Source organism: Trichoderma reesei (assembly GCF_000167675.1).
Source record: "Trichoderma reesei QM6a unplaced genomic scaffold TRIREscaffold_22, whole genome shotgun sequence".
Classification (NCBI taxonomy): domain Eukaryota; kingdom Fungi; phylum Ascomycota; class Sordariomycetes; order Hypocreales; family Hypocreaceae; genus Trichoderma; species Trichoderma reesei.
In genome coordinates, this window is record NW_006711169.1 from 55,991 (window position 1) to 81,506 (window position 25,516).

The 25,516-nt window shown below is 52.7% G+C and overlaps 8 protein-coding genes across 8 annotated transcripts; 5 read left to right on the plus strand and 3 right to left on the minus strand.

Moving 5' to 3' along the window:
- Nucleotides 1-4,640: 4,640 nt before the first annotated feature.
- TRIREDRAFT_67562 (uncharacterized protein) lies at nt 4,641-5,783 on the plus strand (the record flags this gene model as incomplete). The annotated part of the gene is made up of 2 exons (XM_006968228.1): nt 4,641-5,189; nt 5,250-5,783. The coding sequence occupies 2 exons, from the start codon at nt 4,641-4,643 to the stop codon at nt 5,781-5,783; spliced, it is 1,083 nt and encodes a 360-aa protein (XP_006968290.1).
- Nucleotides 5,784-6,122: 339 nt separating this feature from the next.
- On the minus strand, nt 6,123-7,478 carry TRIREDRAFT_81019 (uncharacterized protein; the record flags this gene model as incomplete). The annotated part of the gene is made up of 3 exons (XM_006968285.1): nt 7,118-7,478; nt 6,856-6,979; nt 6,123-6,779 (listed from the first exon to the last, which is right to left on the minus strand). Exons 1-3 carry the CDS (start codon nt 7,396-7,398, stop codon nt 6,123-6,125), a joined length of 1,062 nt encoding a protein of 353 aa, XP_006968347.1. The 5' UTR covers nt 7,399-7,478.
- Nucleotides 7,479-8,977: 1,499 nt separating this feature from the next.
- On the minus strand, nt 8,978-10,477 carry TRIREDRAFT_67588 (uncharacterized protein; the record flags this gene model as incomplete). Its single annotated transcript, XM_006968286.1, has 1 exon — nt 8,978-10,477. A coding segment is annotated over one exon (1,500 nt), but the record flags the coding sequence as incomplete, so codon positions are not given.
- Nucleotides 10,478-11,925: 1,448 nt separating this feature from the next.
- TRIREDRAFT_81022 (uncharacterized protein) lies at nt 11,926-14,039 on the plus strand. Its single transcript, XM_006968229.1, has 9 exons — nt 11,926-12,189; nt 12,249-12,285; nt 12,335-12,430; nt 12,489-12,694; nt 12,749-12,808; nt 12,862-13,449; nt 13,508-13,562; nt 13,615-13,680; nt 13,732-14,039. The coding sequence occupies exons 1-9, from the start codon at nt 11,986-11,988 to the stop codon at nt 13,962-13,964; spliced, it is 1,545 nt and encodes a 514-aa protein (XP_006968291.1). The 5' UTR covers nt 11,926-11,985; the 3' UTR covers nt 13,965-14,039.
- A 759-nt stretch (nt 14,040-14,798) lies between these two features.
- Nucleotides 14,799-16,343, plus strand: TRIREDRAFT_110708 (uncharacterized protein; the record flags this gene model as incomplete). The annotated part of the gene is made up of 2 exons (XM_006968230.1): nt 14,799-15,005; nt 15,060-16,343. 2 exons carry the CDS (start codon nt 14,799-14,801, stop codon nt 16,341-16,343), a joined length of 1,491 nt encoding a protein of 496 aa, XP_006968292.1.
- Nucleotides 16,344-16,875: 532 nt separating this feature from the next.
- TRIREDRAFT_110709 (uncharacterized protein) lies at nt 16,876-18,993 on the plus strand (the record flags this gene model as incomplete). The annotated part of the gene is made up of 1 exon (XM_006968231.1): nt 16,876-18,993. One exon carries the CDS (start codon nt 16,876-16,878, stop codon nt 18,991-18,993), a length of 2,118 nt encoding a protein of 705 aa, XP_006968293.1.
- Nucleotides 18,994-19,515: 522 nt separating this feature from the next.
- Nucleotides 19,516-21,310, plus strand: TRIREDRAFT_5319 (uncharacterized protein; the record flags this gene model as incomplete). Its single annotated transcript, XM_006968198.1, has 4 exons — nt 19,516-19,589; nt 19,686-19,845; nt 19,923-20,945; nt 20,996-21,310. 4 exons carry the CDS (start codon nt 19,516-19,518, stop codon nt 21,308-21,310), a joined length of 1,572 nt encoding a protein of 523 aa, XP_006968260.1.
- Nucleotides 21,311-21,671: 361 nt separating this feature from the next.
- TRIREDRAFT_110711 (uncharacterized protein) lies at nt 21,672-23,064 on the minus strand (the record flags this gene model as incomplete). The annotated part of the gene is made up of 3 exons (XM_006968287.1): nt 21,672-22,039; nt 22,161-22,664; nt 22,746-23,064. 3 exons carry the CDS (start codon nt 23,062-23,064, stop codon nt 21,672-21,674), a joined length of 1,191 nt encoding a protein of 396 aa, XP_006968349.1.
- Between the last annotated feature and the right edge of the window lie 2,452 nt (nt 23,065-25,516).

The following is a 25,516-nucleotide window of genomic DNA, read 5'->3' on the forward strand; positions in this document are numbered from 1 at the left end:
GGAATATTAAAAAGGGTCCCTGATTGTCCGTTTTTGCCACTATTTGATTACGGCGTAGTGTTTCGGCCGTGAGATGAGGCGACTAAGGTAGCCGAGCAGCAGCATAGGCAGATGGCATCGGTATTTGGTGGCTGGACGGGAGCAAAAAGGCAACGCTCAAGTCCATCGTTTTGGTTCCGCCCATCGTGCCTCTTCGGCGTAAACTCCACACAGAGACACACACATACACACACACGAGGTCCACACCTCTCCGTCCCGGGACCACGTAAAAGGCGATGTTCGACGATGATGATGCCCGTCTAGTATCGGGCGCGGCCATTACGTACAGAGTGCGACGCTCCCCATGGGCAGGATACGCCCTCCCCAGATCTGCAACAGATGGTTGAGCGCGACAAGCGATAACGTTTCGTGCTTTCGCTTTCTCTCCACAGAGCGTTCGTTTATTTCAGGGGTGCAAAGTCGGTTGCATGGATCGAGGAAATTGGAAATGGAGTATGGGACACGTGCGGGAGGGCGCTCGGCGGCCTTGGTTGCTTGTTTCTGCTAGTACTGCATGGCGCAATAGCATTCCAAGTGCTGACCTTGAGTCGTGAAAGACGGCCCTTCGACTCTCTCTCTCTGTGTGTGTCTTTGGTGTCTTGCTTTTTGCCCTTGTCAGTGATTTGCTTGACTCTTGTGAGCTGAAGTGATGTGGGAGTCTCTCGGTCTATGCATGCCTGTTCTGGGATGTACATATTACTACCTAGTATTCCTTTCTCGTCGTCGGACGCTGTTCGGGGTACTACTTCAAGAGTGAGACACGGGAATCGCTTGAAGCTCTCCGCGTGTGTGGAGACGGGAGGAGCTTGAGTCGCACGCTCCGGAGTCGGTGTGAACCGGCTTACTGAGTCATGGGCGCCTTGGCCTACTAGTAGTAGTATCGTGATTTGCCCAACGTCGTGGTACTATGACATTGCTTGGTGAGGAAGGATGGTTGATTGTCGTAAGTTGCGTCTTATCGGTGGTGCCCATAAGGTACGATCTGACCCAACTTATACCTACCTACCCCGCGTACATGTACTGTGCCTCGTACGAAGCTTGATTCCTCCAGCAGGTGGAGGCAGTCTTCCATGAGATACGACTATCGGGTAATACTTCATCGTCAATGTGGTCTTCACTCTCGAACTGCGCGCTGGAGTTTAGCACTCACTTATCGTCAAATGCTCGTGGACGGCAGATACTTACTGTATGAACACATTGCCATGCCCAAGACCACACCCATGACAAGTCGTCTTTGCTCGAGCAGGATTCAAAGGATCCCGAATGAATGGTTCCGAAACAGGTCTTACATACGCAGGAGCTCGTCAATCAGGTAGGCAACGCGGGTCGACCTGGTGTGCGTCTGAAGACGGCTGATGGGGCGATTCAAGTAAAATCGTCAGTCCTGCTATTCACCATATGGTCTTGCCTACCCAATTGGTAGAGGAAAGTCAAGAAGAAACGGCCTTGAATACCAGCAACATCAGATGGGATAGTTTTTTTTTTTTTTTTTTTTTTTTTTTTTTTTTTTTTTGGTGCCCTATTGCCACGGTGGAGGTGCAGTCGCGTGTCTGCATGATGCGTGAAGGGCTTTCGCAATTCGAGGCTGTTGGTGTTGCATCTGTACCTAGGTAGGTAGGTAGGTATAAATCTGCACATCGACATGAGAAACCAGTAGCAATATGACTCAAAGGGGTAGTCGACAAAGTAGACGACTGACCAGAATTCCCCTCTCCAAGAGGCTGAAGATAAAATTTGAGAGTATTGTGTCTCTTATCGTTGAAGCATAGGTAGACTTTTTGCCTTGTAAGACAGATCCCAGGGTAGCAGTCCGAGCGTTGGTGTTTTACACAGTAATAGCGTAGGGTATACGCCAACTGTATAAAGACTGCATGTGTCGTGCGTGTAGTCAACGCTCCCTCTTCTCTCTTCTGCACCATGATATGGCAAGAAAATGAGTTTCTGAAGTAGGAATAAAGTTGATTTAACCTATTCGAAGACGCCCCTTGATCTGCTGGCAATACCATGAGGCTTAGCGCGATGCACTCACTGGTTTTGGCCCTCTCGGAATGGCGTCATGTGGTGGACCAGTTCGGGAGGCTTCCGTATGCTGGGGCTGAATACCACGAGCTGCATATGCGAGAGCGAGGGCTTGTATGATAAGGAGAGTGACAGAAAGATAGGGAGGCGACTCAGGGTAATTCTGGGACATTGGTATAGGATGAAAGCAACGGCAGAGCTGAGTGTTGGTACAGCATGACGGGTAGAGGTGGATGAATGATGGTGTCAACTGCGCCATTTGCAGTCTTGATAGGTAAGTACAATTTGTCATCGTTGTCAATCGTAACAGGCATATGATTTTGTGTGACAAGAGAACATTTGTGAAGGTCGTGTGGGTGTGGGTGCGTGTAACGGTGATGCACAATACTTTGTGAACAGCACTTGCATAGGCACCAGCCAATGTTTTAAAACACAAACACTCTGCATAAAAGGGTGGCTGCTGAAAGACAATGAAGTCCTGATGACCTCGGAGAGAAATTTTCATCCTTGCTTCTTTTGAGGGAGAGGAATCAAGGCAGTGCCGCCTTGACCCGTATGTGGTTCCCCGAGCAGGAGACTTGGGCGCTGTCTGATCTCATTGTCGCCTATCTTTTGAAAAATTAAGCTCTGAAACCCAGAAGTGCTTGATCAAATGAAGAGTTTGCTCAGCACAGATGCTGCAGAGATGGGACCATGAAGAGGCCAAGGCCCTGATGGCAGATAATCAATGTTCTATGCGACGGCGAAGCAGCGGATGGTCACGATGGCCCCCACGAAGGTCACTGCGAGACACGCCTCCGCGGGCCAGAGAAGCATACAACGAACACACCATCTTGTGCCGAGTCCCGTCGTACCATTTGATCCCTCTGGAACCGCTATCTGTATTCATTACTCCACGGAATCCATCCTGTGTCACCCCAGCTCCGCGTCTGTGTAATCGGCCACTCCCCCCCCCCTTTTCCCACCACATTCCCACGATGTCAAAAGCCTCGTCGCCGAACACAAGCAAAAAAAGGCAATGTTGCGGTCTGGAATAAATCCGTGCAACCACTTGCCGTAATCAAGACTGCACAGACGCTCTGCCTTTGAAATACTAGTAGTACATGTAACGCTCTGACCACGAGGCGAGGGTACACACAGCCTTTAGCAGAAAAGGTCCGCGGCCTCTCCCGAAGACGAGACGCGGGTAGAAACGAATAACGAACTGACCAGGGGAGTGAAAACTTGTTCTCCAAGTACTAGACTATATGTTACGTCTTTGATGGAGCCGAGCCCATTCTCTGCAATCTCACAGGATGGAACCTGCGATAATATCAATTTCCCATAGAAACCCAAACGTTGGAGCAGGCTGGAATTTGCCGGGCTGCCATTGGCCAGCAGCCCATCAGCACCAAGGCGGCCATCAAGGTTCTCACCACCATGGACCTAAGCTTTGTATGGCTTTTTCTGCGTGTAACCATCAGGGTTCTCAGCCGCACTGCCCGAAAAGAGGAGAAGGATCAAGATGATGAAATGGCCTCATGAAGAGAAAGAGAGAGAGAGAGAGAATATTCTACAGAGAAGAAGACATTCTAGAAGTTTGTGAAGAGGTGAAAATTCTGTTTGAGACAAAGCATCCACTCGGCTGCGTTCTGCCTGTCTGTTTCCTCCGTCTCTAGTCCTTTGTGTTGCTTCCTCTTGCATGCACGTTATGTCTTAGTTCTCCTGTTGGTGGAGAGGAGATGCCGCCAACAGCCCATGCAATGAGGGACGAGAAAAGTCTAAATATACAAACAATCCATGCGTAAGAGAGCGATTAACGGTACAAAAGCGTCTCGCCTCCACGGGCACGCACATGGGCTTGGCCAGAAACAGAAGCCCCTTGCATCTGCTCAGCCAGGCCTCGACCTGCATCTCCTCTCACCATTCAGCCTTTCATCCGCGTACAAAGAAGAGGAGGAGTGAGGCCAGCTGAGCCTTGTTCTTGTCCTTATCCTTGTTCATACCTACCTATCAATCAGCCGTCTGTACCTGTACTTTTGTATGTCTGTCCATCTTCACATGCTGCCCTCCCTCCCTCCTCCTCGGGGGTACCTCCCACTCCTAGTCTAGGCCCAACCACACTGGCCATCATGGTTCTCGTGCTACTCGACGTGAATATCAAAACTAACGAGCCTACTTCAGCCAAGACGCAGGCCTCGGCATCGAGACCATCCGTGCGCTCCAATAGCAGCAGGCATCTCCCGAGCCCATCTCCACCCCAGTCAGGACTCAGGCCCGTTTGCTCGACGGCTGGCCAGCCTTGCTGCTGGCATGCGGGAGGGGAGGCTGAGCCGCTGCTCTGCCTATTGATTTGCCGGGGCGTTCTGGGCGTGGGATGTGGTGGAGCGGGCGTTTGACACAACTCACCTTGCGTCTGCCCTTCAAATACGCCTGCAACCCATCCTTGCCCATCCTTTTTCTCCCCCCTTCTCTTCTTCTCTCTCTTGTCTCCTATCTCTTCACCACCGTCGCATCTCTTCATTACAATAAATTCTTCATCACATCTCAGCACTCATCAACTCTTTCTCACTACTTAGTTTTGAGAAACACTCTCTGCTACCATGGCGGACGAGTTCAACCCCCAGTCTGTCGACCTCGACACGGCTGACCCCAAGGACATCATCTGCTATCTCAATGCCGGCGAGAACGAGTACAACGGACACCTGGGCCTGCGTGTGTCGGCCCTCTTCGTCGTCCTCGTCACCTCCACGCTCACGACCTTCTTCCCTGTCCTGGCTACCCGTGTCCGCCGCCTTCGTATCCCGCTCTATGTGTACCTCTTTGCCCGCTACTTTGGTGCCGGCGTCATCATTGCCACTGCCTTCATCCACCTCCTCGAGCCTGCCTATGAGGAGATTGGTCCCAACAGCTGCGTCGGCATGACTGGTGGCTGGGCCGAATACACCTGGCCCCCCGCCATCGCCATGGCCTCTGCCATGATCATCTTCCTCCTGGACTTCCTCGCTGAGTACTACGTCGATAAGAAGTACAGGATGGCCCACGTCCAGGTCGAGGGAACCATTACCACCGGCGGCCATCACGACCACCAGGGCCTTCACTCTGCTGACCAGGACCGCGCCGCCCCTCCCAACGGAAAGGCCGCGGAGCGCGTCCCCGACGCCGCTATCAGTGACAAGGGCACCCCCTCCAACGACAGCTTCGACGTCGAGGAGCTCAAGAACATTGAGGGCGACAACCAGCAGGCGGCTATGGGCTTCCAGTCTCAGATCGCCGCCTTCCTGATCCTCGAGTTTGGCGTCCTCTTCCACAGCGTCATCATCGGTCTCAACCTGGGCGTCGTCGGCGACGAGTTCAAGACGCTGTACCCCGTCATCGTCTTCCACCAGGCCTTTGAGGGCCTGGGTATCGGCGCCCGCCTCAGCGTCATCCCCTTCCCCAAGCACCTGCGCTGGATGCCCTGGGCCCTGTGCCTCGCCTACGGCCTGACGACGCCCCTTGCCATCGCCATTGGCCTCGGCGTACGGACCACCTACAACAGCGGCTCCTTCACAGCCAACGTTGTCTCCGGTGTGCTCGACGCCACCTCTGCCGGCATCCTCCTCTACACCGGCTTCGTGGAGATGCTTGCCCGCGACTTCCTCTTCAACCCCTACCGCACCCAGGACAAGAAGCGTCTGACCTTTATGCTCGTCTCGCTCTACCTCGGCTGCGCCATCATGGCTCTCCTGGGCAAGTGGGCTTGATCAATTCAAGTCGACGCTTGAGCAGGACTCTACGACCAACAACAACTAAAAAACGGTGATTGGACGGACATGATACCCGGTGAGGATTACATTGTGTATGCGCTGAGCATGCAGGGATAAGAAAAGTTTGATATACGGCTACGTATATTCTGGGGTGGATTTACTTGACGGTTTGATTGCATTATAATAGCCAACGCCTTGACGTTGACACTTTCTTAGACCGACATGCATTTGCGGCGCTTTCAGCTTGATTAGGTAGTCCGGTTGAAATTAATTCATCTATATGTTCTCAAATCCCCTGTTCGTACATTCATGCATATGATCGTTTTATGGCTCACTTCAGATGGTGTAGATGAGCTTCACGCCGCTGACCCTATCGTTCCTCAGCTCATCCAGGCCCTTCAAGACGCCCTCGAGACCACTTCCGCCGCGGTTCACCTCGATCCTCGCCGGCTTGACCTTGCCCTCACGGAACAGCTGCTCCGCCAAATCGCGCCACTCCTTTGCGAACTCGTTGTCCTCCGCGCTGCCATCAGACTTGGCGCCGTACCGCTCGTACGGCTTCCCAAAGATGGAGTAGCCCAGCGTCGTCAGCACCTCAATGTTGGGGTTGATGGAGTGCACGACGGAGGTGTCGATGCCCAGCAGCATGCCCAGCTTGCCGCCCTCGTCGGACAGCGCGCCGGCGCAGATCTTGGCCGAGGCGTTGAGCGAGATGCAGTCCCACGCGACCTTGAGCTTGTCGCCCGCGGCGGCGCGGATGTCGTCCACGACGGTGGGCGAGCGGTAGTCGAAGACGGCGTCGGCGCCGAGGGATTTCAGGTACTCAAAGTTGTGCGGGCGGGCGGTCGTGATGACCTTGTAGCCGGAGAGCTTGGCGAACTGGATGCCGAGGATGCCTGAGGCGGTGCTGCCGCCGTAGATGAGGAGTGGTTCCGGCGTTGGGAGGGGGTCTGAGGGGAGGGCGAGCTTGAGGCTTTGGTAGAGGCCTTGGCCCTGGTTTGGTGGGTTAGTGGATTGGGGTTCGAATTTGTGAGGATGAGAGAAAAAGGAGGGGAGAGAAAGGACGTACGACTGTGAAGGTTGAGATGCCGAGGGAGGCGCCCTCCTCATCGCTGAAGGGGTTGTGGAACTGGACGTCTGCTTGGCTGATGCAGTATTCAGCGTATGAGCCGTCTTCGTGCTCAACGGCGTTCCTACAGATTTGTTAGTCTCCCCTTTACACATAACCGACTTCTATATACACAGTCTCCAAAGGGGGGAGGGCATGCAGCTTGACAAGGAGAGAGTCTTGCCAATTGTTTGGGTATATAAGCAAGGGTGAAGAGACTCACGATCCAGGGTTCATGCCCGCAATCCGATCCCCAACCTTGAAGTTGTCCACGCCATTCCCCACGGCGACAACCTCGCCCGCAAAGTCGCACCCGCTCCGCGCGCCAATGGACTTGGGGTCTTCATAGTCGATGGACTTGTAGTCGGTCGGGTTGATGGCGACGGCCTTTGTCTTGACCAGCACGAAGCCGTCGCGGAGCTTTGGGAGGGGGACGTCTTCGATGACGGCCTTGCCGGTGGACTTTTTGACGATGGCCTTGATGGTTTGGGGGAGCTGCGTCATTGTGAGTTGTTGTTGTTGTTGTGTTCTTTTTGGTTCGGTGTTAATGTGTGAGACGGGTTTGAGATGCTACTGCGGTGGATTGAGAAGAGATTGCTGGATTATGTATTGGAGTTGGTGAATGCAAGAGACTTCTTTGCTGGGAGTAGGTGGTTGTCTTCAAGGCGTCTTGATGGTTTATATATCTTTTTTTTTTCACTGATAGGGGCGTGGGGACGGACAAGAACTGGGGATGCCGCCTTCATGGTGGATCAGTCGGTCATACATATGCAAGTTACCTGGGTAGTATACATTGACGATATCCACATTTGACAAGTCTTTTCTGTTTCCAAAGTTGCGTGATCCTACTACAGACTATGTACGTACTAAGGCAGGGAAAAGGGGGTAAAGAGACAAGGAAGCTACATACTACATCAGGATTCTACCTTCAAGACCCTCACTTGTGCAGCAACAGTATCACCCCCCGGTGTCTCAACTCTGACATAGGGCAGTTCGGCATCTTCTGGTCACTGTTGTCTTAATTCGGTAATTGTTGAATTGGCCAGTTAGAATGCTGCGCTAGGCGATTGTGTTCTAGGATGATGATTTACCCCGGACTTCTTCGGGGTTGTTGTTGGGCTGCTTGGGGGTGAGGCTTGTGTCTATTGGGTACATGGCGATGAGTCGTATGCTAAATTTGGCTTGGACAGACTCAAAAGTGCGGCAGAAGTTGCCCAGTCTCTTCCGTAGTGTGGTTTAGTAATGCTTCGATTGGAATAGATAGAAGGACATGCAATTTCGTACTATGAAAGAGGAGCATGTCGTGCATGACAAATTGACGTGACCCCTGGACGGGATCGAATCTCTATTATTAAGTTGTCAGAATTCAATCTGGGTCAGCCAGTGTTAATAATCAACCAGACACGATTCATGTCATTCTCCAGGTTATGTCCTAAAATCCTTCGGCGATTCGGCAATGTGATGGCACACTATGTAATACTACATTGTTGTATGTACTGTGATTGGAGGGTCTGCTTTCTTTTCGTTTCCACACTGTCTTCTATTACTATTCCATTGCCGAGATTTGTCCTACAATCAGCACAGTATAGTCGTAGAGTTTTCTAAGTTGATGTGTTCTTGTCTTAGCAAACTTTTCCTTATAGGGGTATGGGGGGTGGGTTCGGGGTCTGGGAGGAGTCGATGGAGTTCTGCTGCGTTCCGGAGCAATGGTTCCCTTTGTGCTAAGATCTTGATGCTTTGTAATCTTTGCGTCATGGATGCTCCGCTCTGTAGACTGAGGAGGATCCCAAGCCATGACCAGGAGCTGAGCTGTAGTAACTACGAGAGTTGGAGTGGTTCATCACTACACCTCCTATCAAGACGCCATGTATTTCTGAGGGGTGTTTTACAATCTATTATACACTGAGAATGACTGTTGCTTCATTCATCATCAACAAAGGTTCAAGCTGACGAACCAGCCGTCTTCCGTCCAGGCTTTCAAGACAGCGCGGCATGGCTTTTACGTGATGCACATAAACCTCTTGTGCCCGTGTAGTACAGGACTTGAACATTCATCGCCAGCTGCAAAGGGCACACCACCCTTTCAGAACCGCGAAATGTCTCGCCCAAACACCCACGACACGAACCAATACACCGGCACCATCATCTTGTTCCGCAAACTCATGCTCCTCGTCAGATACGCACCTCGCCACACAACCCAGGCGACCCATCCCCGCAGCTCGTCCGCAGAGCTCTGGTGAATCGCCTTCCAGCCGCCGAGGTATGTCAGCGTGCCCCAGTTGCGGAACTTGAACGGCTTCCAGGTGCTGCTGACGTCGACCGAGTCGAGGGAGCCGTTGTGCGTGGCCTTGTTGAGGTGCTTTGCCAGGTAGCCGGCCTGTTGAGCGGCTACTTGGGCTGTTTTCGGGAGGGACCGGTCGTGTTCGTTGACTGCGCAATCGCCGATAACAAACACGTCCGGCATGACGGGCTTTGCTGTGGCACCGGCGGTGTCGTGAGGTTGTGAGGCCTCGTTGTCGGTGATACGAGCACGAAGGTAAGCGTCGGTCAGGATGCCGCCTGTTTTGGCGTCTTTCACGAGACGGCGTCGCTGCGCGTCTTGTCCCTTCTGGTGATCTGTGTCCTCGGCGAGTGCAAACTCCTTGCCGACCAAATGTTCCACAAACGGATTCTGCATCAGTCCCGTGCTCCAGACGACCAACCCGGCGTTCACCTCCTCGCTGTACTCCTTGATCTTGATGCTCAGCCCACCATGTGCACTCCCCAGAGCTCCGTCCGCTATCCTCACACGCTCCAGATGGTGCTGTGTCCGAACCTGGATGCCCTGCCGCGCAAACGTATCCATGGCGTACTGCGCCAGCGCCTGGTCAAACATGGGCAGCACCTTGGGCGCGATGTCGTAGACGGTGATGCGAACCAGCGGCATCAGCTCGGGATACAGCCTCTTCAGGTCCTCGTGGATCAGGTCGTGCAGTTCCGCGGCAAACTCGATCCCCGTGGGACCGCCGCCGACAATGACAAAGTGAAGCAGCGATCGCTTGTCGGCCTCTGAGAGCGAGCCTCCTGCGACATGTGTGCTGCTGCTGCCGCCGGCCGGAGAGGTTGGATAAGAGCATTGTTCGAACAAAGAGAGGACGCGTAGGCGGATACGGCGCGCGTCGCCCACGTCTCGTAGGAAGTGCGCATGTTCCCTCACGCCTGTGATGCCAAAGGTTTGGCTGTAAGCTCCCACGGCAATGACGAGCTTGTCATACTCGACGTTGAAGATTTCGCCCTTTTTGGCCTCCTGTTTGACGGGCACCGTTGATGATAGTACTTCGCTGGGGAGGCCGTCGACGGCATTGGCCTCGACCCGGATGACTTTCCGGGAGAAGTCGACGTCGTCGGCCCAGCCTTGGTAGAAGCGCACACCTCCGGGTAGACGCCGGACAGGCTCAAGAACGGCTCTGAACTCGAGGGTTCCGACGGATGTCGAGGCGAGGAGAGGCGTGAAGACGAAGTAGCCGCGGGGAGAGATGACGATGCGGTCGAATTTGGCTGGGTCGAGGGTGCGGGCGAAGCTGTATCCCGCCCATCCGGAGCCCAGTATCACGACTCTTTGTTTCTTGGTCTCTGGGAATGAGAAGTTGGAGCTTACAAGTGCAGTGTCATGATGGTCTCTGGAGCTGAATTTACCTTGCCTGGGTATTGTCTGAATGCTATAACATCTTGGACACCTGCTGGAGATTCGGTGAACACGGGAGTAGGCTTTGCCGAGGTTAGCTCGTCGTGCTGGGGATGTGAGTGCATGCAGAGATGTGGTTCGGCACATTGAGGCACTGGACATTTTCACAGCTCACAGATCGGAAGAGCAATCACATAAGAATCATCTACAAGACGAACATCTTACATTCAACATAGAGTAAGAGATATTTTAAATCTTTCTCTTAAGGCGCGTCAGTCTGATGCCGGCGTGGCGTCAAGCCCCATAGGGGGACGTTACTCACCCTTAATGTTATTTCGCCTCCGGTTTTACCCTATGGCCCATAGAATTTGGAATCCTGAGGCTCGCAAATAAGGCATCCTCGTGTATAGCTCTGGCATAATCATTTCCTCGACTGTTTGTACAAGTATGAATGCATTCTGTATGGAATACATAATAAGTTGTCCCTTGGCCACTCAGCTCGGAGCAACTTCAATTTCCCTTGCCCAACAGGCTCCATGCAGGTACGGCATTCTCATACAGCCATCTCGCACGTATTACACAACCACCAATCCCTGCCTAGACAAATCCCTCGTGTTGTCCGTCCTCGATCTCGCAGCTCTCTCAACGGTCACCAATCTCAGTCAGATAGCTTACAGGACTTTCAATCTGACGAGCACCATCTTCCCATTATCTCCCCGCGGATTGTCGTTGCTATCTTCAGCAGTGGGGGTTATACGTGCTTGAGATACGACCCGGCAATATGGAGCCATTGATATCAATTGTTTCCGACGGCTCCCTCAATCATCGAGTAGGAAGGACACATGACGATCTCTGCGGCACCGGCTATTAGCTGCTGCATCTAGTAGTCCGGTAGTATCGTATCTCTTCGTCTTCCCCACACTCTGTATAACGGCGGAACGGGATACGATGCCATTCAGATGCCTGTTTGATATCTCCCCCACCTCAACATATGGAGCTGAATCCCCCAGACAAAGACAAGCCGGGTGCCCTATCTCAGCTGTAGCGCTGTGCAACCAATGCCGTGCTCAATTGCCTGATATGAATGTGATGCCGAGTAACTTGACTGCAGCAAATCGGCAGCACGGAAAACACGAAATCCCCATCCTGTCAGGTCATGTCTTATCTAGTTGCTGCGAGATCAGCCATCTTCCTGGTTAAGGAATGTACAGGGATGACTATCAGTGAGGAGAGAGCGGGGTTCGGCCAATGTGCATGCGAGCACCTACGGATCGAGGCCGACGGAATGAACACAGTAGGATGTGGTGGTAGTATCCAGATTTGGCCACCTTCCATGCTTTAATAGACCTGCTGCTCCCATTTCTTGGGAGCCGTAAAAAGTACCATCTTGACTTTGTTAAGTCTTCGATTTGTGTGGCTCACTCAAGATGGCTACTGACACGGTGGACAAGACGGAAAAGCTCGATCTCGAGCAGACGCCGACTCTGGGTGTTGCGGAAAAGGGCGAAGTCATTCAGCTTGATGCCGATGAGGCACTTAATGCTGTTGCTGGTCTGGATACGGCCGCTTTGCGGCTTGACGAGGAGACGGAGCGGCGGCTGCTGCGCAAGATTGACTGGAACCTCATGCCTGTAAGTCACATCTATCTGGAGAGGAACTTTTCGCATTGTTGATGATCTTTGTTTTGCAGCTCATGTGTATTGTCTATGGCCTCAACTATCTTGACAGTAAGTCAATCCGACGCGAAAATGTGCTGCGCTTCTGACCTTTTGGTAGAAACAACACTGTCGTATGCGAGCATCATGGGCCTGAAAGAAGACCTCAAGCTCAAGGGCGACAACTACCAATGGCTGTCAAGCCTGTTTTACTTTGGTAAGCTCACTAAACAAGACCTGTTTGCGGCCTCTTTCATTCATTCTGTTTCACGTAGGATACCTGGGCTGGGAGTTTCCCACGAATCGTCTGTTACAGCGTCTTCCTCTCGCCAAGTACTCCGCCTTCAACATCATCATGTGGGGAATCGTCCTGTCCCTCTTTGCTGTCACGGAGAACTTTGGAGGAGCTGTTGTCATTCGACTCTTCTTGGGTATCTTTGAGGCAGCTGTGACGCCAGGTTTCGCTCTGTTTGTATCCCAGGTATGCTTCGGTGCTCGGAGAACGTATACGGATAATACTGACAGGGTTGTGTAGTGGTACACTAAGAAAGAGCAAGGCTTCAGAACGGGTATATGGTTCAGCTTCAACGGATGGGTATGCTTATTGAAACCTTACTCGTCTTGGAGACCGGTGCTGATCATTTGTAGGCCCAGATCTTTGGCGGCTTGGTAGCGTACGGCTTCGCCCACGGCGCCTCGACTTATGGCTTCTCCATCGCCCCGTGGAAAGCAATTTTCGTTTTCACAGGCGTCTTGACAAGCACCATCGGCATCATCTTCCTCTTCATCATGCCGGACAATCAGCTCAACGCAAGATTCCTCACCAAGGAAGAACGCTTGCTAGCCATTCACCGCATCAAGGTCAACGAGCAAGGCATTGGAAACAAGCACTTCAAGTGGTATCAGGTCAAGGAAGCCCTTACCGATCCCGCCATCTGGGGGTTCGTCTTCTATGCGCTGGTTGCGGATATTCCCAATGGCGGCATTTCCAACTTCTTCAGCCAGCTGATTGTCTCCTTTGGGTATACGCCGCAGCAGAGTCTGCTATATGGAACGCCTGGTGGAGGGGTGGAGGTTGTCGCTCTGCTGCTCTGCGGATACTTGGGTGATCGCATGGGGAGTCGAATCTTGGTGTGCATGTCTGGACTTGTGGTGGCCATGGTTGGGGTGATTATGATTGTCGCTATACCGTTGGACAAGCCTGCCGGTCGACTGGCTGGCTACTATCTCACACAGGTAAGTTGCCGGTTGCTGAGGATGGAGTCGAGTGTGGACTGGACTAACGGCAAACCAGGCGAGCCCGACCCCGTTTGTTGCGCTCTTGTCATTGATCTCTACCAATGTGGCTGGTGAGTACAGGATGATCGAAGCTTGTCATATCACATATTAACACATGAGCAGGATGGACCAAAAAGACGACAGTAGCAGCAATGTATCTGGTTGCATACTGTGTTGGAAACATCATCGGTACGATTGCATCAGACCTCCTTTTGACCACCCTTGTTGACTCTTTTCCAGGGCCACAGACTTTCCGTCCGGAAGATGCACCAGAGTATCGACCGGCTGAAATAACCATCTTGGTCTGCTGGGGCGCTTGCCTGATCGATCTTGCTTTCATCTGGTGGTACTACCGCCGGCAGAACCTCAAGAAGAGCCTTATTCGGGCGGATCCGTCTTATACCAAGGTTGAGAACCAGGAGTTTCTCGATATGACGGACAAGGAGAATGCAGAGTTTCAATACTCTCTGTGACGGAGTAGGAGAAAAAGAAGAAGTGTACATGTATCATGGGAACAAAGAACAGAACACAATACGTATCAATACTTCATGTTTCGTGATCTCAATCGTGTCCGGCATTTTGCGTGTGCGTTCTTCTGACGACTACTGGCCCAGTCGGCATCGGTATTCTACAGGACCAGTTATTCCCGAATTCCAAGTATTAGCATACCAGCCTTCTTAGTTACCTGTGACTCTGTGAGCCACAGTAAGCATTGTAATCATATTATTCTAGGTAATCATCAGCACTTTGCTAACCAAGACTCTCAGAGAAGTCCACAAGCCCTGCCAGCTTTGTAGCCGTAGCCCTCATATGTGAACTTATTGACGAACGAAACGGCCAATGCATTTTCATGAAAGCAACGCACTTGGACTACTCGAGCATTATCCGAGTAATATGCCCTGTTAGTCGTCTGCACCTATTTTCTCACCCGCATGTCCACAGTCGCCCAATTCACAAGGTGCACCAACGGCTGCAGTTTTTCCATGTCGGCATTTCTAACTCCTTTCAATAGTCTACGGGTATAATTCGCGGACGAACCCGGCCTTAACAAGATTTCCGTTCCCGAAACTCTACAATATTGGAAAATCAATGTCTGGCGAATGTCAGCTTAGATGCTAGGTAGCTCATTGGGCTTCAACCTCGACGTGCTCGTACATGAAGCAAGCAATCCATCGTCTTCCCTTTCATTGTATAAATGCCACCTGTCCTCTTGCAATGTATCTAGAATCAAAGTCCTGCAGAGCGTAGAGATAAAGCATGAGACAGCCGCTTACCATCCACCGGACTGAAATCACTTGAACAAGACAATGTCTTCCATCACCGCTGGCCCCGAATATCACACCCCGCCTCCGCCAGGAGCTTCTTCCACAGCAACAATCGAGCAAGATGCACCAGCTCTCCTCGAATTGCACCGTCAAGTGCCCGACCTTCACATCTACACCGCCACCTCTCCCGACTTTGACGCCTTGAACAGAGTCAACGACAGATCCATCACCACCCTCCCTCTAGCTACCGTTCGCCCAGCAAATGAACGCCAAATTGCAGCAGCCGTGAGTTACATATCTCAGAATGGCTTGACGTTGGCCATTCGCAACTCGGGAGTAGACCAAGGCGGTCGAAGTCGCGCCTACGGACCAAAGGACGTCTCGCTTGACGTCCGTTCAATGAACAAGATGGTGCTTTCTGCTGACCGGAGCACGGTGACGATTGACGGAGGCGTCACGGGAGGAAACCTGTTGCGATTTCTAGACAGCCATAGACTCACCACACCGACGGCATTTTCAACCACTGTTGGCTACGTTGGATGGGCTTGTGGCGGGGGCTACAGCTCTTTGAACGGCATCATGGGCATGGGCGTGGACAACATCCTCGGCGGGAGAGTTGTCCTGGCTGATGGGCGTGTCATGGATACGGACGATGCCGACTGCGATCCGGATCTGCTGTGGACTCTTCGCGGAGGCGGTGCCGGCATCGTTGGCGTCGTGTCTTCTCTTCGAGTCCGTGTTCATCGGCGTCCGGACTGCTTGGCCGGGCTCATCATGTTTCCTCTGGAAGAAACACCGCAGATTGCCCAGAAGCTGAGCGAGTTGTACGCGTGGAAGAAACCACCAAAGTTTGCGGGGGACACAGCCGTCATGAAAGGGCCTGAAGGAGACGGGGCTTTGTTCTCTTTTCTTTTTCACTGGTCTCTGGAGGACGATGGGAGTGATCTTGACGAGGCCAAGGATTATCTCGAGCGAGTCGTGAAGATGGGAACCGTTATCCTGAATACGGTCGCAGAAAGTAAGATCATCATCATTCTGTCAGTCATGCAAGCGTTGTATAAGTTCGAGCTGACAGTCCAAACAGCCACGCCATACGCTTTCCTCTTGTCAATCCCCATGCCCGTGCTCTACGCTGATCTCGTCCACCATAAACGAACAATCTCGGTACCCGGGTGGTCAGAGGAACTCGGCCGCATCATATCCGAGCCATTACCGACGCCCACATCAATCATCATCATGCACGACAGCCACGGAGCCGGCACGCGAGCCTCTGGAGCCGCTCTGGAAGAAAATGCAGCTTTCCAGAATCGCGAGCCGCACTTGATGTTTGGGTTCTTTCCGTCCGCGCATCCTGATGACAAGGAGGGGATAGAGAAAGGAAGAGCGTGGGCGGACAGACTGTTTGATGGCGTGACGAATGCTGGGCTTGCTATGCCTTCGCATTATATCAACTTTTCGACGCCTGCAAAGGGGGATGGTTTGGGGTATTATGGTCCGGAGGGTATCGTTCGGATCAGAGCTGTTAAGCGTCGACTTGATCCCTCCAACTTGTTTGCCAAGAGCACGCCTGACATAGCAGACACATAGATGTTTTCGAACCGTATGTAGCTCTTCTTAGAACTTCCACGCCAATTTGCAATTTGCTCAGCGACTTTTAACCAAGTGCTTTGTTGGCCCGGATCCTCATGAAGCGATTGTCAGTGAATGAGCCCTCACGAGTCCGATGTGAAATCCTCAGCCGACTGGTGAGAGGCACCCCCCTTCCTGCCTTCACTTTAACGTACAGTCTCAACTATCTGATAATGTCAAACAAGTACTGTTGATAATGCAGCTCAGCATGCCACTGGATTTCAAGGTAGTGTTGTACTTGTACAACTCCGGCAACCCCTCGCTTTCGGGATTATCATGGGCATTTGCATGCGGGGGAGCAGCTTGATCATCAGCTTCGTCAAAGGCAGAACTGGTGCTGACAGTCTTGAGCGACGGTGCTCCTTGAGGACGCATATGGTATGTCCAAAGCACACAATCGGGGACAGATATCGCAAACAAATCCATCTCTGGCTGCAACCGTCAATGTCAAGTTGTCTCCTTGGATGCTTTTATTCTACTACGACCCATCATGTCAGTTATACCAGGAGACTATCTAGAAAGAGTCTATGCAGGAGTCCTCGGCAAACTCATCGGCGTCTACGTCGGACGGCCCTTTGAAGGCTGGACTCACCAGCAGATCGTCACACAGCTCGGCCACATCCGCGGCTACGTCCACGACAAAGTCGGCGCTCCCCTCGTCGTCACCGACGACGACGTCTCGGGCACTTTCCAGTTCGTCAGGGCCCTGGAAGAGCACGGCTACTCCCCCGACATTTCGCCCGAGCAGATTGGCAAAACTTGGCTGAACCATGTCATTGAGAACCGGACCATTTTCTGGTGGGGAGGAAGAGGCATGTCCACGGAGCACACTGCCTTTTTGAACCTGAAGCGAGGCATTCCTGCACCGCTGAGCGGCGCCATCGAGACGAATGGCAAGACGGTTGCCGAACAGATTGGCGCGCAAATCTTCATCGACGGCTGGGCTATGGTTGCTCCTGGGAATCCCAAGCTGGCAGCCAAACTCGCTCGCGCTGCGGCCTCGGTCAGTCATGATGGAGAAGCCGTGTATGCGGCCCAGCTGTGGGCTGCGATGGAGGCGGAAGCGTTTGTCTCGAGGGACATCAACCACATTCTCGATGTCGGCCTTTCTTCCATTCCCGCAACGTCGCATGTTGCCCATGTGATAGGCAAAGTACGGACGTGGGTTGCCGAGGACGGAGACTGGACCAAGACTCGCCAGAGGATCGAGGATGAGTTTGGTTACGACAAGTTCCACGGTATCTGTCACGTCATTCCCAATCATGCTATCATGATTATGACGGTGCTGTATGTGAGCGACGACTTTGATGAGGCTATGCACATCATCAACACCTGCGGCTGGGACACAGACTGCAACTCTGGCAACGTGGGCTGCCTGGTGGCCATCATGCTCGGCCTCTCCGCATTCGAAGGGCCGTTTGACTGGAGAGGACCTCTGGCGGATCGCGCTCTCATCTCCAGCGCCGATGGAGGGTATTCTATCAACAATGCTGCCCGGATAGCCTATGATATCGCCAACATTGGGCGTCGCCTGGCTGGCCATGAGGATCTCAAGCGTCCCAAAGGTGGTGCTCAATTTCATTTTAGCCTTCCTGGAAGCACTCAAGGTTTCCAGCTTTCATGGGCATCTACCGCTGGAAGAGGTGTCTCATCAGCTTCGTTACAGCAGCGGGTTGACGGCTTACATGGTCCTGGTCTGGCCATTGATGTTGAAAACTTGGACGAGCAACATGGCCAACTCGAGGTTCTCACACCAACATTCACCCCGAAAGAGGTTCTGCAGATGAAATCGTACGAATTGATGGCGTCGCCACTGGTGTATCCCGGCCAGACAGTCACAGCCAAACTCCGTGCCAGTGGTGTTGGGGAGGTAGTCGTTGGGCTGAGGCTGAAAGTGTATAGTCAGAACGACGAATTGATTACAGTTGATGGGCCATGTACTGACTTCAGTTCTGGAGAAGAGCATCCGCTGACCTGGACAATCCCTGACGAGATGGACAGCCAGCCTATCCAGATGATTGGCATCGCCATACGTTCAGGCCCGTCAAGCTCTTTCAGAGGCACCGTTTGGCTCGACAGCCTCTCTTGGACTGGTGTGCCCAATATGGTGATTCGACCACCATCTCAGAAGCCATGCGAGTTTTGGCATCGAGCGTGGGTCAATGGTGTCGACACCTTTAGTAGCTGGGCCTTCATCATTGCTCAGGGGCAAGGCGAGGGCATCATCATCCACGGAACAAGAGAGTGGGACAATTATAGCGTCGCCGTTCCCAATCTGATGGTCAAGTTTGGTGCTCCAGCTGGGCTAGCCATCAGGGTCCAGGGCCTCAATCGTTACTATGCCGTCTTCTTCACAGGGGACAAGAAGATTGCCTTGGTCAAAGCACTCGACGAAAAGAGGATTGAGCTCGCAAGTGCAGCGTTTCCGTGGGAGTTGGACCGGAAATATCGAGTGGCGCTGACGGCTTGCGATGGTTCGATTCGAGCTCGGGTTGATGACGTGGAACTGCAGGCTGTTGATGGACAGTATGGCGGAGGAGGGATTGGGCTTGTGGCCACGGATGGTTGTGTGTCTGCAGATTGTTTTATTATTGCTCCTGTAACTTGACAGCATATGGCTGGGCCATGATAATGAGGCAAAGCACGAGTCGAGAAGAAGTTGCAAAATAATGTTCTTTGGTAGGCTGTTCGTGGTTGTAGGTAGAGACTACATCACAATGGATCAATGCTCAAAATGCCGGGTCGACTCTCAGCTTCGGCTACTCGATACCGAAAGCAGATCGGCACGTGGACTTAGCGCCAAACTGGCCCCGATCGCGCAGTGAAACCAGATCCCTAAAGGCGATGTAATCTCGCAGCTGCAGCGAATGGGCGAGCTCGCTTCCCAATCGAGAGCCGCTAATGGAGCTGCTGTGGCGCCATGACCTCATGCATCTTCAGTGGTGACGGTGCTGTAATTATTTTGCCCGTACCTGCAGCTGCTGCTCAGATTGCGACTGGATTCTTGTGCTCCCTTCCATCTGTTGACTTATCCCTTCTTTTTTCGCCTCTTCCACCAGCAACATTCTTCCACTCCTCCAGCTTCACAGGTCGCTTCCGCACTCACCTGCCTGTCGGCGCAGCCATCGCGATGGGTGAAGCAGAAAAGTACCGGCAGGGTGACCCCGAGCAGCAGTTCCAGAACCCAGGGCAGAGCCAGTATCAGTATCAGAACCAAGCGCCATACAACCAGGGATACAACAACAACAACAACAATGGCTACAATCCTGGCGCTCCTCCTTATAACCCGGCCTACAACAGCAACCAACAGCCTGTCAATGGCCAGTATCAGGATCATCCGTATGGCCCTCCGCCGCCCTACAGCTTCAATCCTCCGCAACCAAACGACGAGAAATACTCCTTCAATGATGCTTTCAAGCTGGAGAAGCCCAAGTACAATGATCTATGGGCGGGACTCCTTGTACGTTATCGCGACTGCCTTACTCATGCTTGTATGTCTTGATGCATTGTCTGACCATTGACTGTTGTCAACTTCAGTTTCTCCTTGCCTTTGCAGGCTTTGTCGCCATCTCGGGCATCGCGATCCACGGCTACAGCAGCGGCTTCCACGGCGACGGCATCTACAATGACCTCAACAGCTTCTCGCTCAACAGCAACACCATTATACTCTTCGCCTTCTGCCTCGTCATCGCCTTTGTGTTCTCGTACGGATACGTCTGGCTGGCGCGCATCTTTCCAAAGCAGTTTATATGGGTCACTGGCATCCTCAACCTGGCTTGGGCGCTCGGGACGGCCATCTTCTACTTGATCAAGGGGTACTGGTCTGGTGGGATAGTCTTCCTCATCTTTGCCGTTTTCCTCATCTTTGCGTTCTGGACCTGGATCGGCCGCATTCCCTTCTCGGCGCTGATGCTCAAGACGAGCATCGATGTCAGTAAGAAACATGGCCATGTCTACATCGTCAGTCTCATTGGAGGCCTTGTGGCCACGGCGTTGGCTGCTTGGTTCTCAGTCACGCTGGTCGCCATTTACGTCGCCTACGAACCATCGCCCGACAATCCACGATGCTCCGTCTCGGGAAACAATTGCAGCCACGGGAAGGTGATTGGCCTCGTCGTCTACATTACATTTGCCATGTTCTGGATCTCCGAATGGCTCAAGAACACCGTCCACACTATTATTGCTGGTGTCTACGGGTCCTGGTACTTTTCACCGCACAACTTCCCCAGGAAGGCCACCCGCGGTGCCGCCAAGAGAGCACTCACATATAGCTTTGGCTCAATTTGCTTCGGCAGTCTGATAGTGGCCTTCATCCAATTCCTGAAGCAAGTGTGTAGCGTTGCTCGGTCTCAGGGCGCAAACGAAGGCGGTGCCGGCGGCATGATTGCCTATGTCATCTTCTGCATTCTCACATGCCTGATCAGCATCATCGAATGGGTCGTGGAATTCGTCAACCGATACGCTTTCTGTCACATTGCACTCTACGGCAAAGCGTACATTGCCTCTGCCAAGGACACCTGGAGGATGATCAAGGATCGCGGCATTGATGCCCTGGTCAACGTAAGTCATCTTGCCCTCGACACTAGAAGTACAATCACTAACTGACGCAGGACTGTCTTGTCGGCCCTGTTCTCTCCTTTGGTGCCATCTTCATTGGCTATGCATGTGCCCTCTTTGCTTACCTCTACCTCCTGGAGACTGACCCTCCATACAACCGCGACGGGGGATTCACAGCCGTTATCATGGCCTATGCGTTCCTGATCGGCTTCCAAATTGCGCACATCTTCACGACCCCGTTGGGAAGTGGTATCGATACCATTTTTGTTGCTGCCGGCTGGGATCCGCAGGTCATGATAAGGGACCACCCAGAGCTGTATCAAGAAATGGTTCGGGTCTACCCAAGGGTTCAGCAGGCCATTCGTTGAGTTCACTCAATTGAGAAGGCGAAGGGGGGAAACAGATAAGCAGACTTTCAATATAGTTATTCTGTGCCACGTTGAGAGAAAATGAAATCTATAGTCTTAGCTTCTCCTTTCGCCTAAAGAACTGACTTACAACATTCCATGACTGTGATTCAGTCTCATCGATGACCTTCCTTTAGCCCTTGTATACTGAAATTTGGAGCATTGGGTGATACAGTCTCAAAAGTATGCACATTCATGGAAAAGGGTATGACGCAAAAGCCTCCTTATTCTTCCATAAAAAACAAATTACGCTCTCTCTAATATAAACTCTACTTGAAAGCTCAGAAGCGTCCATTCTCCCAATAGCATATCACACAGTTGCTCAGTTGGCACTGCCCGCGTTGGTCAACAGTCCACAGGGGCCATTGCTAACAGTCGTCCCCGAAGCGCCCTGCTGCGTGTTGAACCGGTCCGAGGCAGTGAACTGGTTCGCATGACAGACGCCGTCGGTGCCGACGACGAGGAAGCACGTGCCGCTGGCGAAGGAGATGGACCCCCTGCAGGCGTTGGTGTTGAAGCAGGAGACGCAGCAGTCGTAGGGGCTGAGGGTGCCGCTGACGGGGATGAAGGTGCCGGGCTGGCTGGTGCTGACGCTGGCGACGCCCTGGCCGCCGTTGGCCTTGGACACGAGGTTGTCGGGGCCGCAGACGGCTTGGAAGGTCTGCTGGGGGGCGACGACGGATTCGGTGGCTGTGGGTGATGATGAGCAACTCTGTTGTTTCCGCGGGCCATGGGTTTTTCTTCAGGAGAGGGGGGGCAAGGGCGGGAGGGGGAAGGGAAGCAGGCAAAAAGAGAAAAGAGGTTGACTTACTGGTGGAAGTGGTGGTGGTTGTGGTGGTGGAATCGGTTGCGGAGGTGAGGACGGTGGTGGTGGTTGCGGTCACCGTGCTGGTGATGTCGCAAGGGTAGACGGTCTCGGTCTGCGTCTGCTGAAGCGTCGTGGTGACGGTCTTGGTCTTGGGCCGGGCGGTCCTTGTGTGAGGCCTGGCGGTGTACGTGACGCGCTTGACGACGATGGGCTCGATGAACTTGGTGCAGGACACGGACTGCGGGTGCAGAGGGGGCCAGAAGACGGGACCGTGGGGGCCGCCCTTGCACTGGAGGGTGTCCTTGCTGCGCTCAAAGAGGCTGTTGCTGCTGCTGGCGGCGTCGACGGAGCGGCCCTTGATGCGGGGGACGAAGCCGGGCTCCTGGGCGATGGGGGTGAAGTCGGCCGGGGCGGCGATGGTGGTTGTGGGGGTTGTTGTCACGGTGGTTGTGTCTGTTTCGGTGTCTGTTTCGGTGACAATGTTTGTTGTGGTGGTGTATGAGGTGCCTTTTGTATGATTTCCGTGTTAGGTTTTTCTTGATCTGTTGAAGGTTGTGGGAGGTTGTTGGGATGAGGGTTTGTTCTTACTTGTGGAGGTGATGGTGGCAATGTCAGTGGAAGTAGGCTCCGTAGTGGTCGTGTGGACGACGCTGGTGATGGTCTTGGTCTTGGTCTTGGTCGGCGTCACGGTCGGGTGAGGCGTCGTCGTGTACTTCTCGGTGAAGGTGACGGTCCTCGTCTTGTAGTTCCAGTGCGTCTGGACGTGGCGGTTGAGCTGGGGGCCCAGCTTGGTGGAACAGGTGACGAATTCCTCAACGGGGTAGCGATGAGGCTGTTGTCCGTAGCCGAAGGCCAAGGCGCCCGAGCCCATGGCCAGGAGGGAGACGGCGGCGTTGATCTTGACCATTGTGATGGGATGGAGTGGGAGTTGGACTGCTGCTACTAGGGGGAGAGAGAGAGAGACAGTTGGCGGAAGGGAGGTCGAGGACGAGAAGCAACCTGACTTGAACTATTTATTGCATTCTACTCTGGCAACTGATTTTCATCACTAGTCTTTATGTGTTCGTCAACAGTTGATCTCGTCTCCTCCTTGCCTCTTGCCCACGATGGCTTCAACTCGACTACTACTACCAGGGCCATGCGGTCAAGGTCCATCCCTGGCAGCTGAAATCCAGATCGTCCACTTCCAACGCCATCTCCACAGTCCCCGAATCGGCAAATCCATCCGCAAGACTATTTGCTGTGCTTATGCCAATAGCCAAGTCTCCGGCGCAGCTGAAAGAGCCTGTTAGCGTTCTCTCAGGTGAAGCTACTGGCGTTGGGCTCTGCTGTAGATGCGGGTGGGACGAGAGTCTAGATGCTGCGGGCCCCCCTTTTTGGATTCTTCCTTCGTCGGCAGGAGATTTCGCCTCTGCGGGTGGCTGCAGCGCCACCAGGGGTGCGTTCGTGGGCATTCGCGTCCTCCGGGGCCACGGGAACGGCACTTGTAAGCGCCGGATTTAAGATCGATACTGCGCCTCGTTCTGTATTCTCGGCAACGACGAGATGGTGGGAGCATTTTGCGTAGTATCATGGGCACCTTGTGCACTTCAGGCCGGAACCGAGAGTTTGGGTTCGGCCACCATTTCCGCAGAGCCGGGACGTGGGCGGTTTGACTGGGATCGCCATTGTCCGGTTCTCAGCCGCACAATCGCCTTGCAGCTTCACCGGACGCATTAGAGCACACAGCTCTGGCATCTGGTTCCTTGTGACCTTGTTGCTCAATTGTTCATGTTGTTGTCATGGACTTGCAGATCTTGAGTCCATCGACTTACAGCTAATATTGTTCAGTTAATGATAGGCAGAGGCTGGGCCACGCAACGCGAACTAGAGACTTTGGCTGCAGATGCAAAGGAGGTACTCTATTAGGGCGCCGCGTCCGTTGACTTAGATCGGTGAGCATCAGGGCTAGTATCGCCTTGCATATCGAACCATTGTGTCCCATCAAACCATGTTCTGGATGGATCGGATCTGGGCCACATGCCTGCGGACTACAAGCTCTTTTCGGTTCTCAGCTCGTCGGATTGGAGAGTAGAATTCCTTCTGAAAAACGCATGACTGGTCAGCACCTCGGCTATAGACACAGAGTCGAGGCACCGCAGACAGGAACATCACATCCGGTAACTGGTTGTCCATACAGATATGAACAATGTTCCTCCTCAACTGACAATTGGTTGATCAGAGAGGAAGAGAAGCCAAACTGTGAGAGCAAAAAATTCAGCTACACCAGGGCCTATCATTGAGTGAACCACAAAATCCTCCTCTTACAATACCTCTAGGTCATATGGTAAGGAAGCTAAGATATGTGCTGCCGTTCTAGGAGCATGTTTTTTTGCGGCAACACCGATGATGCTGTTGTACACACATAGATAAGAATCCGGCAGTCCAATCGTTCGTAATATGCTTTCATATCGAAGTATTCCAATTGTTTCCACAGCCTGTGCTATCATCGTCTGTCAAGGAAATTGATTGCGAATTCGTGATATCTACCTTTAACCATGTCTACTAACCCTATCTTGGAAAACTACCTGGGTAAGATCTACTCTCACTACCTTATACATTTAGCTAGAGTCAGGTGTAACTGTGCTTTCGGTTATCGATGCTCAGACTCTGTCTACCAAACTCGAACCTGCATCGACTCAAAAGGTAAATAAGCATGATAGTATAAATGAACTCCCTACAAAAGCACTCGATCTGACACTTGATCTAAGCGGTCAAGCAGTGTGTTTTGAATGCAACCATAACGATGTCCGTCCTATTCTACAGCGGCCGAGCAGTATCTTTTTGAGGCCGAGGTTTGAAAAGGACGCTACCTTTGTCGTTTCCTCTCACTTGCTGGTCGACGAAAGTTTCAACGCCAGCATGTCATTCAGTAACTTCTCATGGCGGGCCTGTGAGGCATATTGGACACTCGCTCCGCCAGCTTCAAGCAGAAGGCTTACTATTTTCGTTATACTGGTGCATTTAGACGAGCTATCACCTCCTTATGCCATCTAGGGCTCGTTTGACACCGTCGCTTGTTTAGCTATACAAGATAAACTGGACCGGCCCATCTTTCCCAGTCTTTCAGTAACCAGTTATCGACTAGGTCGGGCCTTTTATCTGTTTCTGAATTGAAATATTTATGTAAAGACTGAGTGAGAGGCAACCAAGTAAGCAGACAAACTACGGGCGAGTAGCGATACCTTGTAAAACGGTTCACCACAGCCGGACACCTGACTTGTACTCAGGCATGTTAGGTGAGCAAGGGTGTTCCCGACTGCGAATATAACTTCTCACGTACGATGCTGGTCCGTACCATCGTAAAGATGAGAAGATTG

Bases quoted from the DNA above. Each gene is read 5' to 3' on its own strand.
- TRIREDRAFT_81022 (XM_006968229.1), top strand. From the start codon at position 11,986: ATGGCTACTGACACGGTGGACAAGACGGAAAAGCTCGATCTCGAGCAG. The intron at 12,695-12,748 runs GTATGCTTCGGT...AGGGTTGTGTAG, and splicing joins TCGCTCTGTTTGTATCCCAG to TGGTACACTAAGAAAGAGCA. The intron at 13,450-13,507 runs GTAAGTTGCCGG...ACGGCAAACCAG, and splicing joins CTGGCTACTATCTCACACAG to GCGAGCCCGACCCCGTTTGT.